The 20,268-nt window shown below is 38.4% G+C and overlaps 1 protein-coding gene across 1 annotated transcript; it reads left to right on the top strand.

Moving 5' to 3' along the window:
- The first annotated feature begins 915 nt into the window (after positions 1 to 915).
- On the top strand, positions 916 to 1,599 carry LOC141628974 (uncharacterized). Its single transcript, XM_074442054.1, has one exon. The coding sequence runs from the start codon at positions 916 to 918 to the stop codon at positions 1,597 to 1,599; it is 684 nt and encodes a 227-aa protein (XP_074298155.1).
- Positions 1,600 to 20,268: the final 18,669 nt, after the last annotated feature.

A 20,268-nucleotide genomic window follows, 5' to 3' on the forward strand; every position in this document is an offset into this window, starting at 1 on the left:
ATCGCGGAATTAAACCTGTCAGACCGGATACTCGGTCGAGTATAAAGTATACTCGGCCGAGTACCCTTTACTCAGTCGAGTATTACGAATACTCGGCCGAGTATTCCTGGGCTGAAGCCAAACAGAATACCCAACACACTTTACTCGAACCGAGTAGGCCATACTCGGTCGAGTACTAGCCTATAAAATCCATAGTATTACACTTAGTCGACTATAACTTAATGATCAACAAATGTAAAGAATAGGGGTAGTTGATGGGAGTTTGCCTCGTGAATCTCTTTATGCTTTGAGGATGACGGAGCCATGGTACGCCAACTTGGTGAATTACATAGTGACAAAGAAGTTTCCAACCTCTTTGTCATCAAGCCAAAGAAGCAAGATCAAAGCCGATGCCCGGTTTTATATATTGGATGATCCCTATCTATGGAAGATGTGTCAAGACCAAGTTATCCGAAGGTGTGTGCCGGATGTAGAGATACCGCATATCCTCAAACATTGCCATGAATATGCTTGCGGAGGTCACTTTGGACCCCAAAGGACGGCCTAAAAATTTTTTGAAAGCGGGTTCTATTGGCCAAACATCTTTAAAGATTCCCACATATTCATAAAGACTTGTGACAAGTGCCAACGGGTTGGCAACATATCAAGGAGGAATGAAATGCCTCAATAAACCATGCTATACTTGGAGATCTTTGATGTGTGGTGAATAAACTTCATGGGGCCATTCCCAAAATCGGATGGCTATCTCTACATTCTATTGGCGGTAGACTATGTTTCAAAATGGGTTGAGGCCATACAACTAGGAATGATGATGCAAGAACGGTTTCAAGTTTTGTTCAAAGCCACATTTTCTCAAGGTTTGGTTATCCAAGGGCGTTGATAAGTGACCGAGGCAGCCATTTTTGCAACCAGATTATGAAGGGGTTGCTTAAGAAGTACGGGGTCGTGCATAAAGTCTTCATCGCTTACCACCCTCAAACAAACGGGCAAGCAGAGGTGTCTAATCGGGAGATCAAGGGTATCTTAGAAAAAACGGTGAACCCCGATAGAAAAGATTGGAGTCAAAGGTTGAACGACGCTCTTTGGGCATACCGCACCACCTACAAGACCCTGATTGGTATGTCCCTGTACCGGCTCATCTATGGCAAGGCATGTCACCTTCCCTTGGAAGTGGAGCATAAGGCCTATTGGGCAATCAAGTCTTTCAACCAATGCATAGATGCCGCGGGCCTCCATAGGAAGCTTCAACTTCAAGAGATTGAAGAAATCCGTCTTGACTCCTACAACAATGCCGCCATATACAAGGAGAAAGCGAGAATATGGCATGACCGGATGATAAGTCGTAGGGAGTTCAAGGAGGTTAGCAAAGTTCTTGTCTTCCAAAATAGGCTCAAGTTGTTCTCCGGAAAGCTAAGGTCAAGATGGCTTGGACCATACATTGTGAAGAAGGTCCATTCTCATGGAGCGGTTGAAGTTGAAAACCCAAGCACAGGAAAGATGATCAAAGTGAATGGACAACGTCTCAAGGAATATCATGAAGGAATGGAACCACAAATGGTGGAAGAAGTCACTTTGGAAGACCCAATTTATCAAACATGAACAAATGAAGCACTAAGTCGAGCCATCGACGTTAAAAATACGGCAACCTTTGTAAATACACTCTCTTTAGCATAATTTACCGCTTTCATAGATAGAATTTACATTCATGTCATTTCAATTCATATCATTTCATTCCTTGTTAAAAACGAATTGCATCAAATACTTGGAAGTTACTAATGCTCTTGTGGAGATTTGATAGACGAGTTTTACACTGGGAAACGCGATAAAAAGGGTCAACTCGGAATTTTGAAGTATGAAGGACAACTTAAGTATGGGGGATGCTCATTACACCCAAAGAAAACAAGAATTAAAAATTCAATTTAGCACCCCTCGGCAGTCTAGAACGCAGCCTGCGTCATTTGACGCAACCTGCGTCCCAGGTTGAATAGTGCCCCCGTCAATCCTCAAAACACCAAAAACACAACACTCCCTTCATAATTCTGGATTCCCCTTACCTTCATCTTCATCAAAACCCCTTCAAAAATTCCCCAAGTCTCATCAAAATCCCCACAAATCATCACTTTTAATCCTCCCTCCTTGTCACAAATCCCTCAATTTTGTGACTACCACCATCAAGTACCTCCCATATACCCTTTTGACAGATTTTGCCCAAATCAATCAAGAATCCTAACTCAAGAATCGTCAAAATCAAGGCTTTACTCGGGATTTTAAGGTTCTAGACGGGTTTTGCAAGGTTTATTCAACAACTTTTAGCAAGTTTTGTGTGGAAACCGGGAAGGTATGAATATACTCTCCTCTCTTTGTTTTTACATAGTTTTAGGTCGAAATCTAGAGTTTTAGGACTCCTTGTTTCATTCCCATTATTCTTGTTATGATTATCTACTTGTTGTGGCAAAAACTTTCTGGGTGAGGTAGAGGAAATCATCAAACACACACTTTTGAGAAGTTGCAAAGTGGTGCACACCAAGTATTTGTTGATTTGCCTCATTGAGTGAAAAAATGTTTTGAGTGGTATTTGCATTGTTTTTATCTTGTAAGAAAGTGTAGGATGGCCCCAAGGATCGCAAAGTTGTTTGGTGGGAAGGGAAAGTCGAAGAAGAGGGCAGTTGAAGCATCCGATTCAGATGTTGAGGAAGTTTTTATGGGACATGAGGGAATGACCGCCGCCCAACTGTAAATTTGAAACAAATTTTTTGCCCCTAAACCACAAAACATTGTTACAACCAAATTCTTGTGCCCAACCACATTGAAAAAGTTCGGCCTCAACGACACCACTTTTCCTTTACTTGCTAAGGTGGGGTTAGAGGCCTACCTCCATAATGACACATGGGACACAACATACCGATCCTACACTTACGAGTTCCTAACCTCATTGACCGAACTTGATATGGATGAGGATGGAGAGCGTTCATATAAGTTTAGAATCCATCAAAAGTGGTACTAGTGCACCCTCTCACAAGTGAGGGAGATCTTAAAGATAACCAAAAATCCCGAGCCCATCATGTCTAGCAAACGAACCACCGAGGACTTTTGGAACGCACTCACCGATAAAACCTCTACCACCAAGGATGATAAAATCTCCGCCCTAACAAACCCACCACTCCTCATACTTGCCCGTTTTATTATCACCCTTTTCACGGCCGTTGGAGAGCCAACCAAGGTGAGTGAGGCGATAAAGATTTATTTGTGGACTATGCTCCCCGAGGGGGTAGGCATTTCGGATTGGGCCAAATTGTTCATGGATGCATGCTTGCATCACAAATTGAAGTAATCGGGAGGAAATATTCATTGTGGTGGACTTGTGACCTTCTTTGTCCGTCATTTCCATGGGCAAATTACCAAAAGTCAAGCGGCCAATGAAGCTAGGGGAATTTGTTATTACAACGAATTCGCCCTTCAAGAATGCAATATGTTTAGAATTCTTCCTACGGTGCCACTTTCGGGTCATTGGCTAGGAAACAACTGTTTGTCTTATCTTCGGTTGCCCTCTCTTGTACCTCTTCCTAGAGGACCCACGGCTCACCATTTTATTGCTGCCGAGATCCTGATATTGAAGAAGAGCAATGAGGAGAGCCAAGGAGAAAGAGTGTGTCTAGGCAACGTGAATCAAGACCAAGAAGGGAGAGGGAAAGTGAGAGACAAGAGGAAGAGAGGGAGATAGAAAGAATAGAAGGGCCTAGTTTCCAACAACCGGGTGTGCACTCCACTTTTGTGCACGACACGCCTATGCATGAAGCCAGAGGTTCCACCACTCCTACCTTGTAACCTTGACAACATCAAATGTTCAAGTACTTTGAGGACACCCGGGGGACTTTACAAGCTATTAGTGGGCGGGTTGAGAGATCCCACACTTGGCAACAACAATATGGGCCAAGGTTGGAGAGCTTGAAGCAATTCACGAATGCTTTTGATGAGCATAAGCGGTTGGGAGATGAAGCCGAGTTGGCTCAAATGAGGATGCTTGAAGGGATAGCCAAACGACAAGAGGAATCCTACGCTTGGCAACAACAACAAGCCAAGCAATGGGAGGAAAATCAAGCCTTGTGGAAGGCTTAAAATGAGTGGAGAGAGCAAGTGAGTCACCAATTTGGGGTGCAAAATGATAGGCATCACCAATACATTGAGGACTCATACCAAGATGCCCAAACACAAGAATATTCCTTCGGCCTCATCCGCGGCCTCTTTGGCATGACCCTCAACCATAATGACCCCAACTACCAACCCACCATTAGTGAGCAACAAGTTGATGAAGGCTTTGAAAGGGCAAAAAGAGTGAGAGAGGCTAGGGAGAGGAGAAGAAGACACCAAGGGACATATGAGCAAGGTGAAGGCTCGGGTCCCTTCAACAACTAATCTTGACAAGGTGATGGTACTCCTCCACATTGAGGACAATGTGTGGTCTAAGTATGGGGGAGTGAGATGATTTTAAAATATGTGTATACATAGTTTTGATGCATTTCCTTAAAAAAGAAAAAAAAAACAAAAATCCCGGCTAGGTGAAAACCCACAAGGGTGGGCACCTAAGGCAAGATTGGGAAGGTGGCCGAGGACGGAATGAAACCGAAAGGGCATTCCGGGCAAAATGAAGAAACGAGTTGTGAGCCACCATGAGAGGTAAGGAAAAGTTAAGGTGAAAACCCGAAAGGGCACCTTAAACAAAATGAGGGATTTTCAAAAAAAAAAAAAAAATTGAAAAATTGAAAAATATAACAACAAAAAGATAGAGGGATAAGAAGGGAGTGATAAGGAGGGCCTTGGAAGGAGGTTAGTTTTAGGATTTAATTTCCTTTGAGTCACAAAAACTTGTCCCAAATTGGTGGAATTTTGATTTGGCTACTTGATTGTTGATGCATGAAGGAGTTTGGCCAACCAAGTAGCACAATGTTCATTGAATGGAGTGATAAGGGGGTGTTATAAGTGGTGATTAGTGGTGTGTGATAGGAGGATTAAGAGGTCACTTTGCTATTGCCTTGGGATAAGGCAAGAGTGACCAATACTACCTTTGGGAGATACAAGAAGGGTGAATTTGGAATGAGTCGGAGTTGGTGGTGTGTCATGTCTTTATATGAGGGAGATATAAGGCGGGAGAATGAGGGAAGAGCGAGTGTCAAAAACCTTGAGTCTAGATTTTCATTTAATCGGTGGATTGTGTTTGAGAGAGACATAAGAAGGATGTGGAAAGGGAAGAGTGATCATTCACCCCTATACTCATCTATGGACTTGCCCAAGTGCCTTCTTTGAGTTTTACTCGGGACGAGCAAAGGTCCAAGTGTGGGGGAGTTTGATAGGGTCAAAAGTGTCGAGTCAATAAGGCCTTCTTAGGCCTAGTTTGTTTAATTTAAGGGTCATTTTGTAGGAACAATGAGTTAATCTTCCCATCCCATTGTTTTTCGTGATTAATGAGTTTTAATGTATGTGTGGAGCATTGTTTTGAGAGGAGAGTCCGGAAACCCGAGCAAGAGCCTCTAGCCACACTCGTAAGCAAGCAATCAAGTGAAGACGGCTATACGCGAGCTATTATAGGAGTTAACATCCCTTGGTGTAAAGCATGGAGGCTAAGTGATGGAGAAATTGTGAAAAGGAAGAACCATTTTGGAGCGGAGATCAGCCCAGGACGCAAATTGTTGATATTGATATTGATCACTTGTAAAATATGACCTTTGTGAATACGGATTTTGCAAATTGTTTTACATTGTGTGAGAGAAATTTTAGGATATGAGAATCGGTTATCGCACACACACTTGTGAGGACAAGTGGGAGTTTGTTGGAGCTTATGTCCTCCACAGTTAGTGTGATAACATATATAAATCTCTTACAGGTTCACAAGGGTATACTTCGTATTTTATCAGTTGATTAACGTTTACTTAATAATGGTTGGCTTGCTAGAAGTTTGACGTTATTAACATACTGATGGCGGTGATCAACTGGTCCCTAAAAGTCACACCTAAAGGATGTGTTTGAGAGATGTGATTATATGAAAATATAATCACATTGATGCCTGACTAAAAGGTTAGTCCAAGTATTTGACTAAACAGTTAGTCAATGTGATGATGAGACGATTATTTAATACAATTAAATAATACGGTGAGAGAATTAATTAATGTTAAATTCGTAAATTGAATATAAACTGTTATATTTAATTAATGTATATAATGTTAGCTTAAACGGATTAAGATGTTAATTCGTAATTAAACGTAACCAGTTATATTTAATTAGCGGATTATAAATATGTTATATTTATAGTTAATGTATATATTATGCGAGATTGTCATAATAAAATGTTGACTGACCGGTATTAATAAATCGACTACAAACTGTTGTGTATCGACTTATTAATACATATCGACATAAATTGACAATTGAGAAAATAATACACATTTTATACGTTAGAAAACAACAACAAATAAGAATATTTTTCTCCTTATTTTTGTAGTTGTTGAAACCGAAATGAGAGTAAAAAGAGGAAGAAAAAATCTTCCCCTATTGACTCCCTTGGCACGGTTTTAAGAAGGAAAAAAAAGAGATCATTTTCTCTCTAATTTTCTCTTGACCTAATTCTCTCATCACTCACACAAAACCCTAAAAAATTCACAAAAATTGGGGATCTATTCTAGCAAAGAAAAGAGGCATTTCTCATCACATTTTGGGTGCAACGATTAGGAGAATATCGTTTTCGATATTGTTCTTAGGCCGAATTTGCTACGACTAAAGGTTAATTCTAAATCTCTACTCTTATGTTTACGTAAATTCGTTTATGACTAGTTTTTCATAATTATGATTTCGTTATAATCCTAATAATCTTAAAGGAAGTATACCGATATTTCCCACAAGTGGTATCAGAGCATAGGCCACGAAATTATTTTTGTATGATTTTCATAAATGGATTGAAACATAAATTTTTTGAGAAAGAAAAAAAAAGGCAATCGGCCGAATTTTTTTTTTTGCCGAATCATATTATTTTTGTGCCGAGTTGTTCTTTTCGGTTTTGATGTTCTTGTTTCCATTTTGATTTATTCATATTGTTGTTTTAATTAGTTAAGATGATAATATGATAAATTTGTAGATGTTTTGATTTAATTAGAATTAAATTGAAATGTAAATGGAAATTGTTTTTGATTAATGATGATTATTTGTTTTTGCTATATAGATTTTGGCACACATGATTAATAAATTGTTGTTTAAGGTCATGTTTCATTAATCTAAATGTTGACGATTATGCCAATCTTGTTCCAGTAGCAACATTAAACAAATTTGTTCATTATCAAAGGTTGTTTGTTTTTCTTTTTGGGCATGAATGCCGAGAGAAAGAAAAAAAAAAACTGTTTTTTTATAATTAGGGCTAAATGCCGAGAAAATAAGAAAAAAAAATTTCTGTTTTTTTGGTTTTGTGGATTTGCCGAGAGAAAAAGAAAAAAAAATCTGTTTTTCGTTTTTTTAAGGAAATGCAGAATTAAAAAAAAAAAAATTTTGGGTTTTTCGGTTTTTTTGGCCGAGAGCTGTTAATAATTTTTTTTTTTAATTTTTGGCCAATAATCTTTATACATTATTTATAATGTATGATTGTTAGTTGTGAAAAAGTTCACAAATTATAGATACCCAATTATTTTAAAGAGGTTTAAAATAATGTTGGATTAATTCATATTACAAGATTAATATGTATTAAGATTAGAATTAATGTTAGTAATTGAGGAATTGTCACATAATTTGATCATTTAAATAGGTGGTTTGGATAAATTACTCTACATAATTAAGGAATTATGTCTTGAATGTTTAATTTATAGTTGAAGCATTTTTTATTTAGTTGAATGAATCGTTGAATGGTTTTATTTACGTATTTTTGCAATCGGTTGTAATTTGAAATACCTAGTGTGGCCTTAGTTAATTATGTTTTCGTAATGATGGAAACATAATTTTTATGTAATTTTGAGATCTCGAATCTGCTTTAATTTTCTTTAAGTATTATGTTTTGAAATTAGAATGTAAATAGGTTTATTTTGTAATTTTAATTGTAATTTTAAGAAGACTAAAGTTGGAGATTGGATTGCTCACTCCCGCTACATGGACCAAGATGGAACATCAAGACAAGCTTCTCGGGTCCAAGGATGGATTCCAAAGTTGTATTTATGTTCATTTTGGTAGATAGGCCACACTAGGACTTTATTTTGTTTTACGTTTTTCCATTCTTATTGCTTTTCATTGCATAATAATTAGTGCATCATCTTTCCGCCTAAACCAAACCACCTACTAAAATGGATGAAAATTGATTCATATAGTTTGGATGTTAGTTTTCATAGACATACAGATGTCACACATTTTAAGCCATCACCTTAGTTTATTCATTCTCGCATGCTAGATATTAGTTCACTTAAAATGAATTAAAATAAAGTTGATGGGATCTTCCTCTAAAATTGAAATTGAGACTAGTTTTTATAGGCCAAACAGCTATGAATCCCTTCTTCGTCAGTAGGCATATAGGACCTTACTCTCCATATGACCCTTCTACGTTGGGTAAGTAGTTTGTGTTGACTTAGTTTACCTCAACATTATAATTCGAAGAGTTTCTCGTGATTATGATGGACTAAATATAGAATTTACATAAATTTATCGACCGAGAATTCTATAAGTAGAATTAGCCAAGAGGTTGGCTTATCAATTTACAGATAATTGAGTCTTGGGATCATTTATATAATTCTTGAGGGAGGTCAATTGTATAAATGCTTGAGTCTTCACGTTATAACAGTATTGCATTAGACTTAAATCATAACATTGAGTATGCTTATTATATTTTTCTTCTTTTTGCAGTGTAGAATTCGTTTATATTGATAATACTGTTACAACAAATGGCTGGAAATAATGAAATTCCTATGCCAAGTGCCACACTTGGACGCGAGTCCTAGCTAAAAGCTTTCATGGACCACATGAATCAGTTCACACGACTGAAGAATGACGGGTCCAACTTTGCGGACTGGGAGGCATCATTGCGGAATGCTGCCATTGCTGACGGTAAGCTCAAGTACTTAACTGAGCCAATACCGCCAAACCCATGCCCAAATGCAAGAGCTAACGAGTCAATTGCTTATAGTGACTTCGTTATGGAAGCGGGTGCGATAAAGAACGTACTAATTTTTGCAATGGAAACCAATTTGCAAAGACGCTTCATTGCCCAAGGTGCAAACAAGATTTTCACCACGCTCACTAATGAGTTCTCAAAAGCACCGAGAATTGTTACTTATGAGCATTCATGTCGCTTCTTTGATGCGAAACTCCAGAAGGGCCAACTGGTTAGCCCACACATTCTTAACATGATTGAGAATGTCGAGAAACTGGAGGCACTTGATTGCAAAATCAGTGAGAGCATAGTCATTGACCGTATGCTTCATTCACTTCATGATGATTTTGCCCTCTTCAGGGTAAATTACTACATGAATGACATGAAGAAAAGTCCTCATGAGCTACACTCACTTCTCGTACAGACCGAGAAGGATATGAAATTGAGTGGGAGCATGAAGCAAGACGTCTCATGATTTCCAACAAGAATAAGGGTAAGGGCAAGGCTCACGGCGACCTAACTGTAGGAAAGCCAAAGTTTAAAAAGTCAGGAAACGGTAAGAGTGGGCCTGGTGAGACTAGTGGCTCACTAGGCAAGACAAAGAGCAAGGACGGTAACGTTGAATGCCACTATTGTCACAAGACTGGACATTGGAGGAGGAACGGTCCCGTGTACCGTGAGGACATAAAAGTAGGCCGCGTCACTCCTGTTGGTATGTCATCTTATATTCATATGATTGAGATTAACCATGCAAGTTTCGGAACTTGGGTACTTGATACTGGTTGTGGTTCTCATCCGTGTAATCATTTCGGGGCCTAAAAAACATCACACCTCTCGCGAAGGGTGATGTGGATCTGCGAGTCGGGAATGGAGCTAGAGTTGCTGCAGTCTCAAAGGGAACATACGTAATCCAACTCCCAAGTGGTTTTGAGTTATATTTATATAACTGTTACTATGTACCCAGTTTATCTAAGAACATTATTGCTATTTCCGTACTTGATAAAGACGGTTTTTCATTTTCAATAAAGGATAATAGCTGTATTTTCTCTTTTAATGAAATGGTTTATGGGAAAGCAGTTTCCATGAATGGAATTTACATCTTAGATCAAACCACAGATATATTACACATGAATAATAAGAAATTAAAGGTTGGTGACAATGATCAAACTTATCTATGGCATTGTCGAATGGGACACATAAATGAAAAATGTGTAAAGAAAGTCATCGAGAATGGGACTATTCCCGCATTCGATTTTTCTACTTTTGGCACGTGTGAATCATGTCTTATCGGCAAAATGACTCGAATTTCCTTTAAAGGTGTTAGAATGCGCGCTAGTGACTTATTAGGACTCATACATACTGATGTATGTGGACCTATGTCAATTACCGCTAGAGATGGCTATAGATATTTTATCACTTTCACGGATGATTTGAGTAGATACGGATATGTCTACTTAATGAAGCATAAAAGTGTGTCCTTTCAAAAATTCAAGGAATACCAGAATAAGGTTGAGAACCAACTGGGTAGAAAGGTTAAAGCACTTCGTTCAGATCGGGGTGGCGAATATCTTTCAAATGAGTTTGATCAACACCTTAAAGACTGTGGAATAGTTAAATCCACCTGGAAAACCTCAATTAAATGGTGTGTCCGAACGGATAAATCGAACACTACTTGATATGGTTCGATCCATGATGAGTCACACGGTAGAACCTTATTCATTATGGGCCTTTGCTCTTTTGTCAGCCGCTCTTATATTTAACCGAAGTCTGTCTAAAGCTATCGACAAGACTCTATATGAAATGTGGAAGAGAACAGTACCCAACTTGTCCTTTATTCGAGTTTGGGGCTGCGAGGCTTATGTCAAGTGGAGACACGAGGATAAGCTTGGCCCGTGATCGGTCAAGACATACTTTATTGGTTATCCAAAAGGAATGTTTGGTCATTACTTCTATTCGCCTACCGAACATCGAGTTTTTGTTGCGGCTAGTGCGAAGTTCTTAGAGAAAGAATTTCTCGAGAACAAGTCAAGTAATAGAACCTTCGAGCTGTCGGAGATTCAAGAACCAACAACCAAGGAACAGATGGAGGAATTTGTTCCTTCAACTGATGATACGGTTATTATTCCTCAGGAACCTAGGAGGTCGGGTAGAGTCTCTAATCCTCCAGACAGATACATTGGTATGGTCGAGGAGAATAACGTTTTGCTCCTAGAGAGTAATGAACCCGCTACCTATAAATGTGCCATGGCCTGTTCCGACTCAAAGCTATGGTTTGAACCCATGCAATCCGAGATGGACTCCATGTATGAGAATGACGTATGGGATCTTGTTGATTTACCTACCAAGGTACGACCTCTACAGTGCAAATGGCTTTACAAAATAAAGCATTCTGTAGACGGGCAACAAGATACCTATAAGGCACGACTAGTGGCAAAAGGTTTCACTCAAGTGCACAGATTGCATTATGATGAAATTTTTGCACCCGTAGTTATGCTGCGTTCTATTCGGATAATCTTAGCGATTGCCGCTTTTCATGACTATGAAATTTGGCAGATGGATGTGAAAACCGCCTTCTTAAACGGTTATTTGGAGGAAGAGTTGTACAAGGTGCAACCCGAAGGTTTCATAGATCCTGAAAATCCTAAGAAAGTGTGCAAGCTTAAACGTTCCATTTATGGACTTAAGCAAGCTTCTCGGAGTTGGAATCATCGGTCGACCAGGTGGTAAAAGAGTATGGTTTCACTCGATCGGTCGAGGAACCATGCTTATATATCAAGTCGAGTGGGAGCAAGATTGTTTTCTTGATATTGTATGTCGATGACATACTCTTGATTGGGAATGACATTCCTCTCTTATCTTCAGTAAAAGGATGGTTGAAGAACCATTTCCAGATGAAAGATCTGGGTGAGGCACAACGCATATTGGGAATCCATATCTACCGAGATAGATCACGACGGATGTTATCACTAAGTCAGGAGTCTTATTTGGATAAGATTCTTGAGAGGTTCAGCAAGACCAACTCCAAGAAGGGGAACCTTCCAATGACGTCTGGGATGCATTTGAGCAAGTCTCAGCCACCCACGACACCTGAAGGGGTTGAACGCATGAGTCGTGTTCCTTATGCATCTGCAATAGGATCAATCATGTATTCCATGATATGTACACGCCCAGACGTGGCATATGCATTGAGTATGACGAGTCGGTACCAAGGAAATCCAGGTGAAACACACTAGATAGCTGTTAAAAACATCCTCAAGTACCTACGGAGGACTAAGGATTGGGTATTGACTTATGGAGGAGATACTAAGTTATCTGCAATCGGTTACGCAGATGCTAGCTTCCAAACAGATCGAGATGATTCGAAATCTCAGTCTGGATTCGTCTTTACTCTTAATGGTGCTGCGGTCAGCTGGAAGAGTTCCAAACAGAATGTTGTAGCAGATTCTACTACTGAATCCGAGTACTATGCCGCTTCGGAAACAGGAAAGGAAGCTATATGGATGCGTCAATTCTTACAAGGACTAACCATAGTTCCTAGTTTGAATGACCCGATCACCATCTATTGTGACAATAGAGGTGCCATCTTCCAGGCTAAGGATCCTAAGTCTAGCAACAAGTCTAGACATGTACATCGGAAGGCTCACCTGATCCGTGATTACGTGGAGCAAGAGGAGATAGTGATTGACAAGATAACTTCGGATGATAACATCGCGGACCCTCTCACTAAACCGTTGAACTATGATAAGCATGAAGGGCACGTTATTTCCATGGGAATTAAACATGTTCCTGAGTTGTATTAGTTGATTATGGATTCGATACATTATCTTTTTCATATGCTATTTATAACTTCATCGTTTTAATTCATATTTTGTTTTTTCATGTGGATTGTACAACAACATTGAGCGCCACAAAGTGAACTGAATTACATTATATTTATTTTGGTCCGTAATCGCCTACATGAGATGATAACTCTGGCTATTATATTGTGTAGTCGATTGATGGTGGGTTCAACGAGCCATAAGTCAAACGGTGGCTGATCGATCACAGATGCGAGTAATAACGATACCTCGTAGGACAATTTTTGTGACAACGTAATGGAGTCCTAAATGTTTAAAAACATTCGGTGCCAGGTCGTGGATTGGACGCCCATTGTGTTCCTAGAGTCGATTCTTTTGACTATCGACTGTCTCTTGAGATTAAGGCAGTTTTTGGGTGACTTTGGTTTCTTTCTCATGGTCGACCGTAACAAGAGGCTAAGCGATTTTTTTCGGGTCATTTTATCTTTGTGCTTATATCTCGCAAGATTCGAGTTGAAGAAAATATCCAACCTTTATCAGGTTTAGTTATTTCTCAGGGCCACTCGAGGAGTTGTAACTGAAATGCATGGCCATGCTCGAATGATGATTCGTTTATCAGTTAAGTTACTCTCGAGTCGGGAAAACCACTCTTGATATTGATCACTTGTAAAATATGACCTTTGTGAATACGGATTTTGCAAATTGTTTTACATTGAGTGGGAGAAATTTTAGGATATGAGAATCGGTTATCGCACACACACTTGTGAGGACAAGTAGGAGTTTGTTGGAGCTTGTGTCCTCTACAGTTAGTCTGATAACATATATAAATCTCTTACAGGTTCACAAGGGTATACTTCGTATTTTATCAGTTGATTAACGTTTACTTAATAACGGTTGGCTTGCTAGAAGTTTGACGTTATTATCATACTGATGGCGGTGATCAACTGGTCCCTAAAAGTCACACCTAAAGGATGTGTTTGAAAGATGTGATTATATGAAAATATAGTCACATTGATGCCTGACTAAAAGGTTAGTCCAAGCATTTGACTAAACAGTTAGTCAATGTGATGATGAGACGATTATTTAATACAATTAAATAATACCAGCTGAGACGAATTAACTGTTAAATTCGTAAATTGAATATAAACTGTTATATTTAATAATGTATATAATGTTAGCTTAAACGAATTAAGATGTTAATTCGTAATTAAACGTAAGCAGTTATATTTAATTAGCGGATTATAAATATGTTATATTTATAGTTAATGAATATTTTATGTGAGATTGTCATAATAAAATGTTGACATACCGGTATTAATAAATCGACTACAAACTGTTGTGTATAGACTTATTAATACATATCGACATAAATTGACAATTGAGAAAATAATACACATTTTATACATTAGAAAACAACCAAAAATAAGAAGATTTTTCTCCTTAATTTTGTGGTTGTTGAAACCGAAATGAGAGTAAAAAGAGGAAGAAAAAATCTTCCCCTATTGACTCCCTTGGCACGGTTTTAAGAAGGAAAAAAAAGAGATCATTTTCTCTCTAATTTTCTCTTGACCTAATTCTCTCATCACTCACACAAAACCCTACAAAATTCACAAAAATTGGGGATCTATTCTAGCAAAGAAAAGAGGCATTTCTCATCACATTTTTGGTGCAACGTTTAGGAGAATATCGATTTCGATATTGTTCTTAGGCCGAATTTGCTAGGACTAAAGGTTAATTCTAAATCTCTACTCTTTTGTTTATGTAAATTCGTTTATGACTAGTTTTTCATAATTATGATTTCGTTATAATCCTAATAATCTTAAAGGAAGTATACCGATATTTCCCACAGGGGGTGTAGCCCTATATATAGTTCATGTTTTGAAGACCTAGGCAGGATATATATGAGGGAATAATCTCAAAAACTTGTATGAGAAGAGAACTTGGTATTTTAGGAAGAAAGTTGTAATCTTTTGACATTGGATATTTATCTTTCCACATTTCTTGGGTTTTTCTAAGGATATGGAAGGCTAAGCTTTAATCTTGATGTAATTTGATCAAAGTATCCAACTTTGGTATTGTAAGACTCTTAACTCCCTCTTAATTTATCTAATATCCTTTCCTTGTGCTTAATTTTATATGTTGAATGATGTTTATGTTTGGGTTGGCCATCCTTGCTTATTGTTGGCCATCCTTGCTTATTGTTGTTCAACTATTACAAATTCTAGAGAAATGGTTTAATCTATCTAGGATTGTTTGAAGCAAGTTTGTTGTATGTTGATTTGGTTTAAAGGATTCATATAACAAATAGGAAAGTTTATGTCTTTTTCTCATTTGTATGGTTTAATCTCATGAGGAATTGATCCTAGCTCCATCTTTTGGTTAAAATCTTAATGCTCATGCTTAGTCTCTTTTCATGGTTTAGTCTAAGTTTGAAGGGTATGTGTAGATGGTTTAATTTGCATGTATCAACATCTTGAGATGGTAGTATTGGGTAGATAATAGTAAAAGAGTAAAAAGAGTCAAACTTTATCATTGTTGGGTTACTAAGAGAGAATTACATCAAGCTTTCCCCTTTATATTGAATCTTGCATACTAGTTGTTTGTAGAATTGTCTCAATAAGAAAATCTCAATTTTTACTCAATTTCCATGTTTGTCTCCAAACCCATGCCATTTCCATCTATGTTTCCTACTAGTTGAACATTGTTAATACCCCATTGTTTGTGATTAGTTCCTCTTGTTGAGTTTAAATTGTCATTAGGGTCTTAATTAGTAATAGAGTCTCACTTAGTGTCTTAAGTAGTTTACCATTCAAGTTTTAGTTGTTAGACTTTCTCTTGGGTTCGGCCCTTACTTATGCTATACTACTATTCTTAATTGCATAGTGTAGAGTTGAGGTTGGCTTCTAAATTGTTAATTTGGTAGTTAGTTCTAGATATTACGACAACCTAGTTTTCATCCTATCAATGTGCCCTTAAGACATACATTAGAAAAACGGTTATAACAATCACTACATACAAAAGGGTATGGCACTTATAATTTTAAGGGGAAAAAAGTGAAATAATTGAGTGAATTGGTAACTTAGCTTGAAAACAGTGAAAATGATGCATGATTGAAGCAGAGTGAATAGTTAATTAGATTACTAAGTTGATTAAATAGAAAATAAGTAGCTAGTTTGACAAAACCCTTGATTAGTTGAATGGGATTGATAATTAATGGGATCATTGACTTAATAATGAGGCCGTATGGTAGTTAATTCAGGTTTTACTGTTTAGTCTTGACAATGCCCCATTAATATTATTGTCGGCATACTTTATTTCTTTACTCAATAAAAAAAACATCAGATTTATCACGCTCGTCATAGGCTAGACGTCCTAGTCATGGTTGCTACCAAATACTACTCCCTAACTCTCTCTAAGATGACTTTTTTTGTTACATAAGATACCGAGAAATTCTTATGTAAGAGATCTTATACTAATTCCGTATTTGATAATTATCTATAAATAAACGGGCTATGATATATACTCTTGTATAAATCAATTTTACTTAAAACTAGCATAAAACGACATTAGATGAGAAATATAAAGAACGATCGTTGCACTTGAAAAGTCAATTAATTAAAAGAAATGAGTTGACTGAGTGTACCCTCTCACATAAAACATATAAGGTTCATTAAAATAATAAACCCTACATAATGATATGTGAGAATGGATACAATCCTTTCACATATACAATGATTACAATCCATTTTTTTTTCATTTAAAGGGATCATCATAAGAGCGATTTTAATGTTTAACGGGGCGGATCGATACACTTTAAAAAAGTTACTCACCGGCAAGTACAGAAATTAGCAAAGGCAAAGGCACAAGTGAAATAGACCAAAGGGAAGTAGAAAGGCAGCTTTGGAAGTCTCTCTATAAGAATTGAGATGTGGTGAGTAGGAGGGCCTCAAGAAAAGAGGGGACATGCCAACAATGGACCATTCAAAGGCTGAATTTCTTTGTTTGTCGGTCTAAGGATATGTCTTGTAATGAGTTTGCCTTGCTTTCTCATTTTAATTGTTACTTTAGACTTGCTACTCGAATATATATTTCTCTTTAGATGATAACAATGTTTCACTTCAAGTGAATAATGATCGACTCTACCTAGAAATTAGAATGGATAGTTTTTTTTTTAAAGAAAAGTACATGATATTAAATAAAAAGAAGATTCAAATACATTATGTGGACGGGCCGGGGGAAAGCGGCTCGACGGCCGGCATGAAGTCAATAGTACACATACGAACTATAAACGAAGGAGCATAGGCCAGTTAAAGCGACCATTACAAGAGCTAGTATCGTCTAAGGAGAATTTGATTGGCAAGTGCATCCGCAACTCCATTAGCCGACCTCTTCTCAAACATTATCTTCAATTGGTGTGAGCCCTCCAAATTAAAGTTCCCTACACTTAAGTATAATATTAGTAAAAGGACCACAAGGGAGGGCCTTACTCAAAATAGTAATGACCGCATTGAGGCACGCAATCAGAGGCAATAACAAACTTGTCTGCGGACTGGTCTATACTCTGTATAATACTTCAATGTTTTTCAGAAAGTTTTAAATATACTCTATAAGATAAATGAATTTGTGCAGTTGAAATAAATTTTATGTAAGGCGATTTCACACTAATATAATTGTAAAACGGGTTTAAATACCACTCCATTAGTGGATAAAAGTGTTTACAAGAAGATCTCATTTTACGATAATATTGTGTAAAACCGCTTTACACAAGTACTTGTATAGTTGATGTTATTGTGTAATCCCCTGATCAAGGTGATTAGCAAAACTTCATATATATATATATATATATTTGAGAATATACAATATTGTGTCCATATACATTACCTAATTACTAGGCTAAATATCATACGGAATATATGGTATTAAATATTTACATATTTACATATTTACACTAATACGCCCCCACAGTTAGAGCGGGAGGAGGCCGGACGCTCAAGCTGGATCGAAACCGGGTGAATAGATATCTCGGAAGTCCCTTAGTAAAAATGTCAGCATACTGATGTGTAGAGGGAACGTGAAGCACACAAACAGAACCAACTTGAACTTTTTCCCGCACAAAATGAATATCGATCTCAATGTTCTTAGTGCGTTGATGTTGAACCGGGTTGCCAGCCAAATAAACAGCAGAGATATTGTCACAGTACACTAGAGTAGCACGCATGATAGGAACGTGAAGTTCACACAATAAATTACGAAGCCAACTAGTCTCCGCAACAGCATTGGCAACACCACGATATTCGGCCTCTGCACTAGACCGGGAGACAGTCGGTTGCCGTTTAGAGGACCAGGAGACAATATTGTCGCCCAAAAAAACACAGTAACCGGATGTCGAGCGTCGGGAATCAGGACACCCACTCCAATCGGCATCTGAATATACTGTAATAGAGAAAGACTTAGACTTGGAAATAGTAAGACCATGAGCAAGTGTACCTTTAACATAGTGGAGCAGGCGTTTCAGAAAGTGTAGGTGCGGCTCCCGTGGGGCATGCATAAACAAGCACACTTGCTGAACAACATAGGCAATATCAGGCCGAGTAATGGTCAAGTATTGTAGGGCTCCAACCAAACTGTGATAAAGAGATGGATCGGATATCAAGGGACCGGCAGTGGCACTGAGTTTAGAGCCAACATCAACGGGAGTAGTCGTTGGGTTACACGAAGTCATAGAGGCCCGACTAAGAATACCTTCAGCATATTTCTGCTGAGAAAGAAATAGACCATTGCCCGACCGTGTAATGGAAATACCCAAGAAATGATTAAGGACCCCCTAATCAGTCATAGCAAATTCCTGCGACAAAGAGGCAATAATACGCTGCAATAGGGCAGTACTTGAAGCAGTGAGAATAATATCGTCCACGTATAATAATATATAAGCGGTATGAGGACCAGAACGATAGATGAATAAAGAAGTGTCGCATATACTGCTCGTAAACCCCTGTGAAATAATAAATGTCGCAAATCGTTGAAACCAGGCACGAGGGGCTTGCTTAAGCCCGTATAACGAGTTACGCAAGCGGCATACATGAGAGGAAGCTGATTTATCAACGAAGCCCGGGGGTTGGTGCATATAAACAGTCTCGGCCAAATCACCATGTAAGAATGCATTTTTAACGTCAATCTGATGAATGGGCGAAGAGCGAGTGACAACAATACTAAGTACGGTACGAATCGTTGTTTGTTTAACAACAGGACTAAAGGTTTCATCACAATCAACACCAACCTGTTGAGATTTACCGTTTACGACAAGGCGAGCTTTGTACCGTTGTAAGGACCCATCACTGTTAAATTTATGCCGAAATAACCACAAGCACCGAATCACATTTACATCATGAGGCCGAGGGACTAAGTCCCAGGTGTGATTATCCTTTAGCGCACGAAATTCGTCCTACATATCAATAGTCCAGTTCGGGTCTCGAAGTGCCTCATGGGGTGATTTAGGTAAAGGGGAAAGGGACGGGCTGATGGGTAAAGGGGTGTGAGCAAGTTGGGCAGATTTGGGTATGTTGGGTTTGAAAATGCCATTCATGGCACGAGTGGTCACGATGTGAGTTGGGTGGTGGGGGAGGCGGTGGGGGGGAGGGGGATGTGGTGGGGAAGGTGTGTCAGGAGAGGTCGAGGGAAGGGAAACAGGGGAGGTGGGGGGGGGGGGATAGGGGAACCAGGCGGGGGTAGAGGGGAACCAGGCGGTGTTGGGTGTGGCGGGTTTTGAGGCGAGGTGACATGGGGGTTTGGGTAGGCTCGGGAGTAGGATGTTGGGGTACGGTGGGAGGGTTGGAGAAGGCATCAAAGAGGGACGGGTTAAGGGTAGGTTCAAGAAAGGAGTAGGAGTCGGGTTTAACATGAGGAACCTTGGCAAATGGGTGTTGGAGCTGGTGTACTCAACAAATTAGTGTGATAACATTTGTAAATCTCTTACAGGTTCACAAGGGTATACTTCGTATATTTAATTAGTTGATTAACGTTTACCTAATAACGGTTGGCTTGCTAGAAAGTTTGACGTTATTATCATACAGATGGCGGTGATCAACTGGTCCCTAAAGGTCACACCTATAGGACGTATTTGAGAAATGTGGTTATAGAAATATAATTACATTGATGCCCAAAATGACTAAAAAGTTAGTCAATGTGTTGATGAGATAATTATTTAATGAAAATTAAATAATATTAAGTTGAGACGAATTAACTGTTAATTCGTAAATTAAATATAATAAGTTATATTTAATTAAATATATATAAGGTTAGTTTGAAAGAATTAATCTGTTAATTCGTAATTAAATATAATCAGTTGTATTTAATATCAACAAG

The sequence above is a fragment of the Silene latifolia genome, chromosome Y, assembly GCF_048544455.1.
Source record: "Silene latifolia isolate original U9 population chromosome Y, ASM4854445v1, whole genome shotgun sequence".
Taxonomy (NCBI): domain Eukaryota; kingdom Viridiplantae; phylum Streptophyta; class Magnoliopsida; order Caryophyllales; family Caryophyllaceae; genus Silene; species Silene latifolia.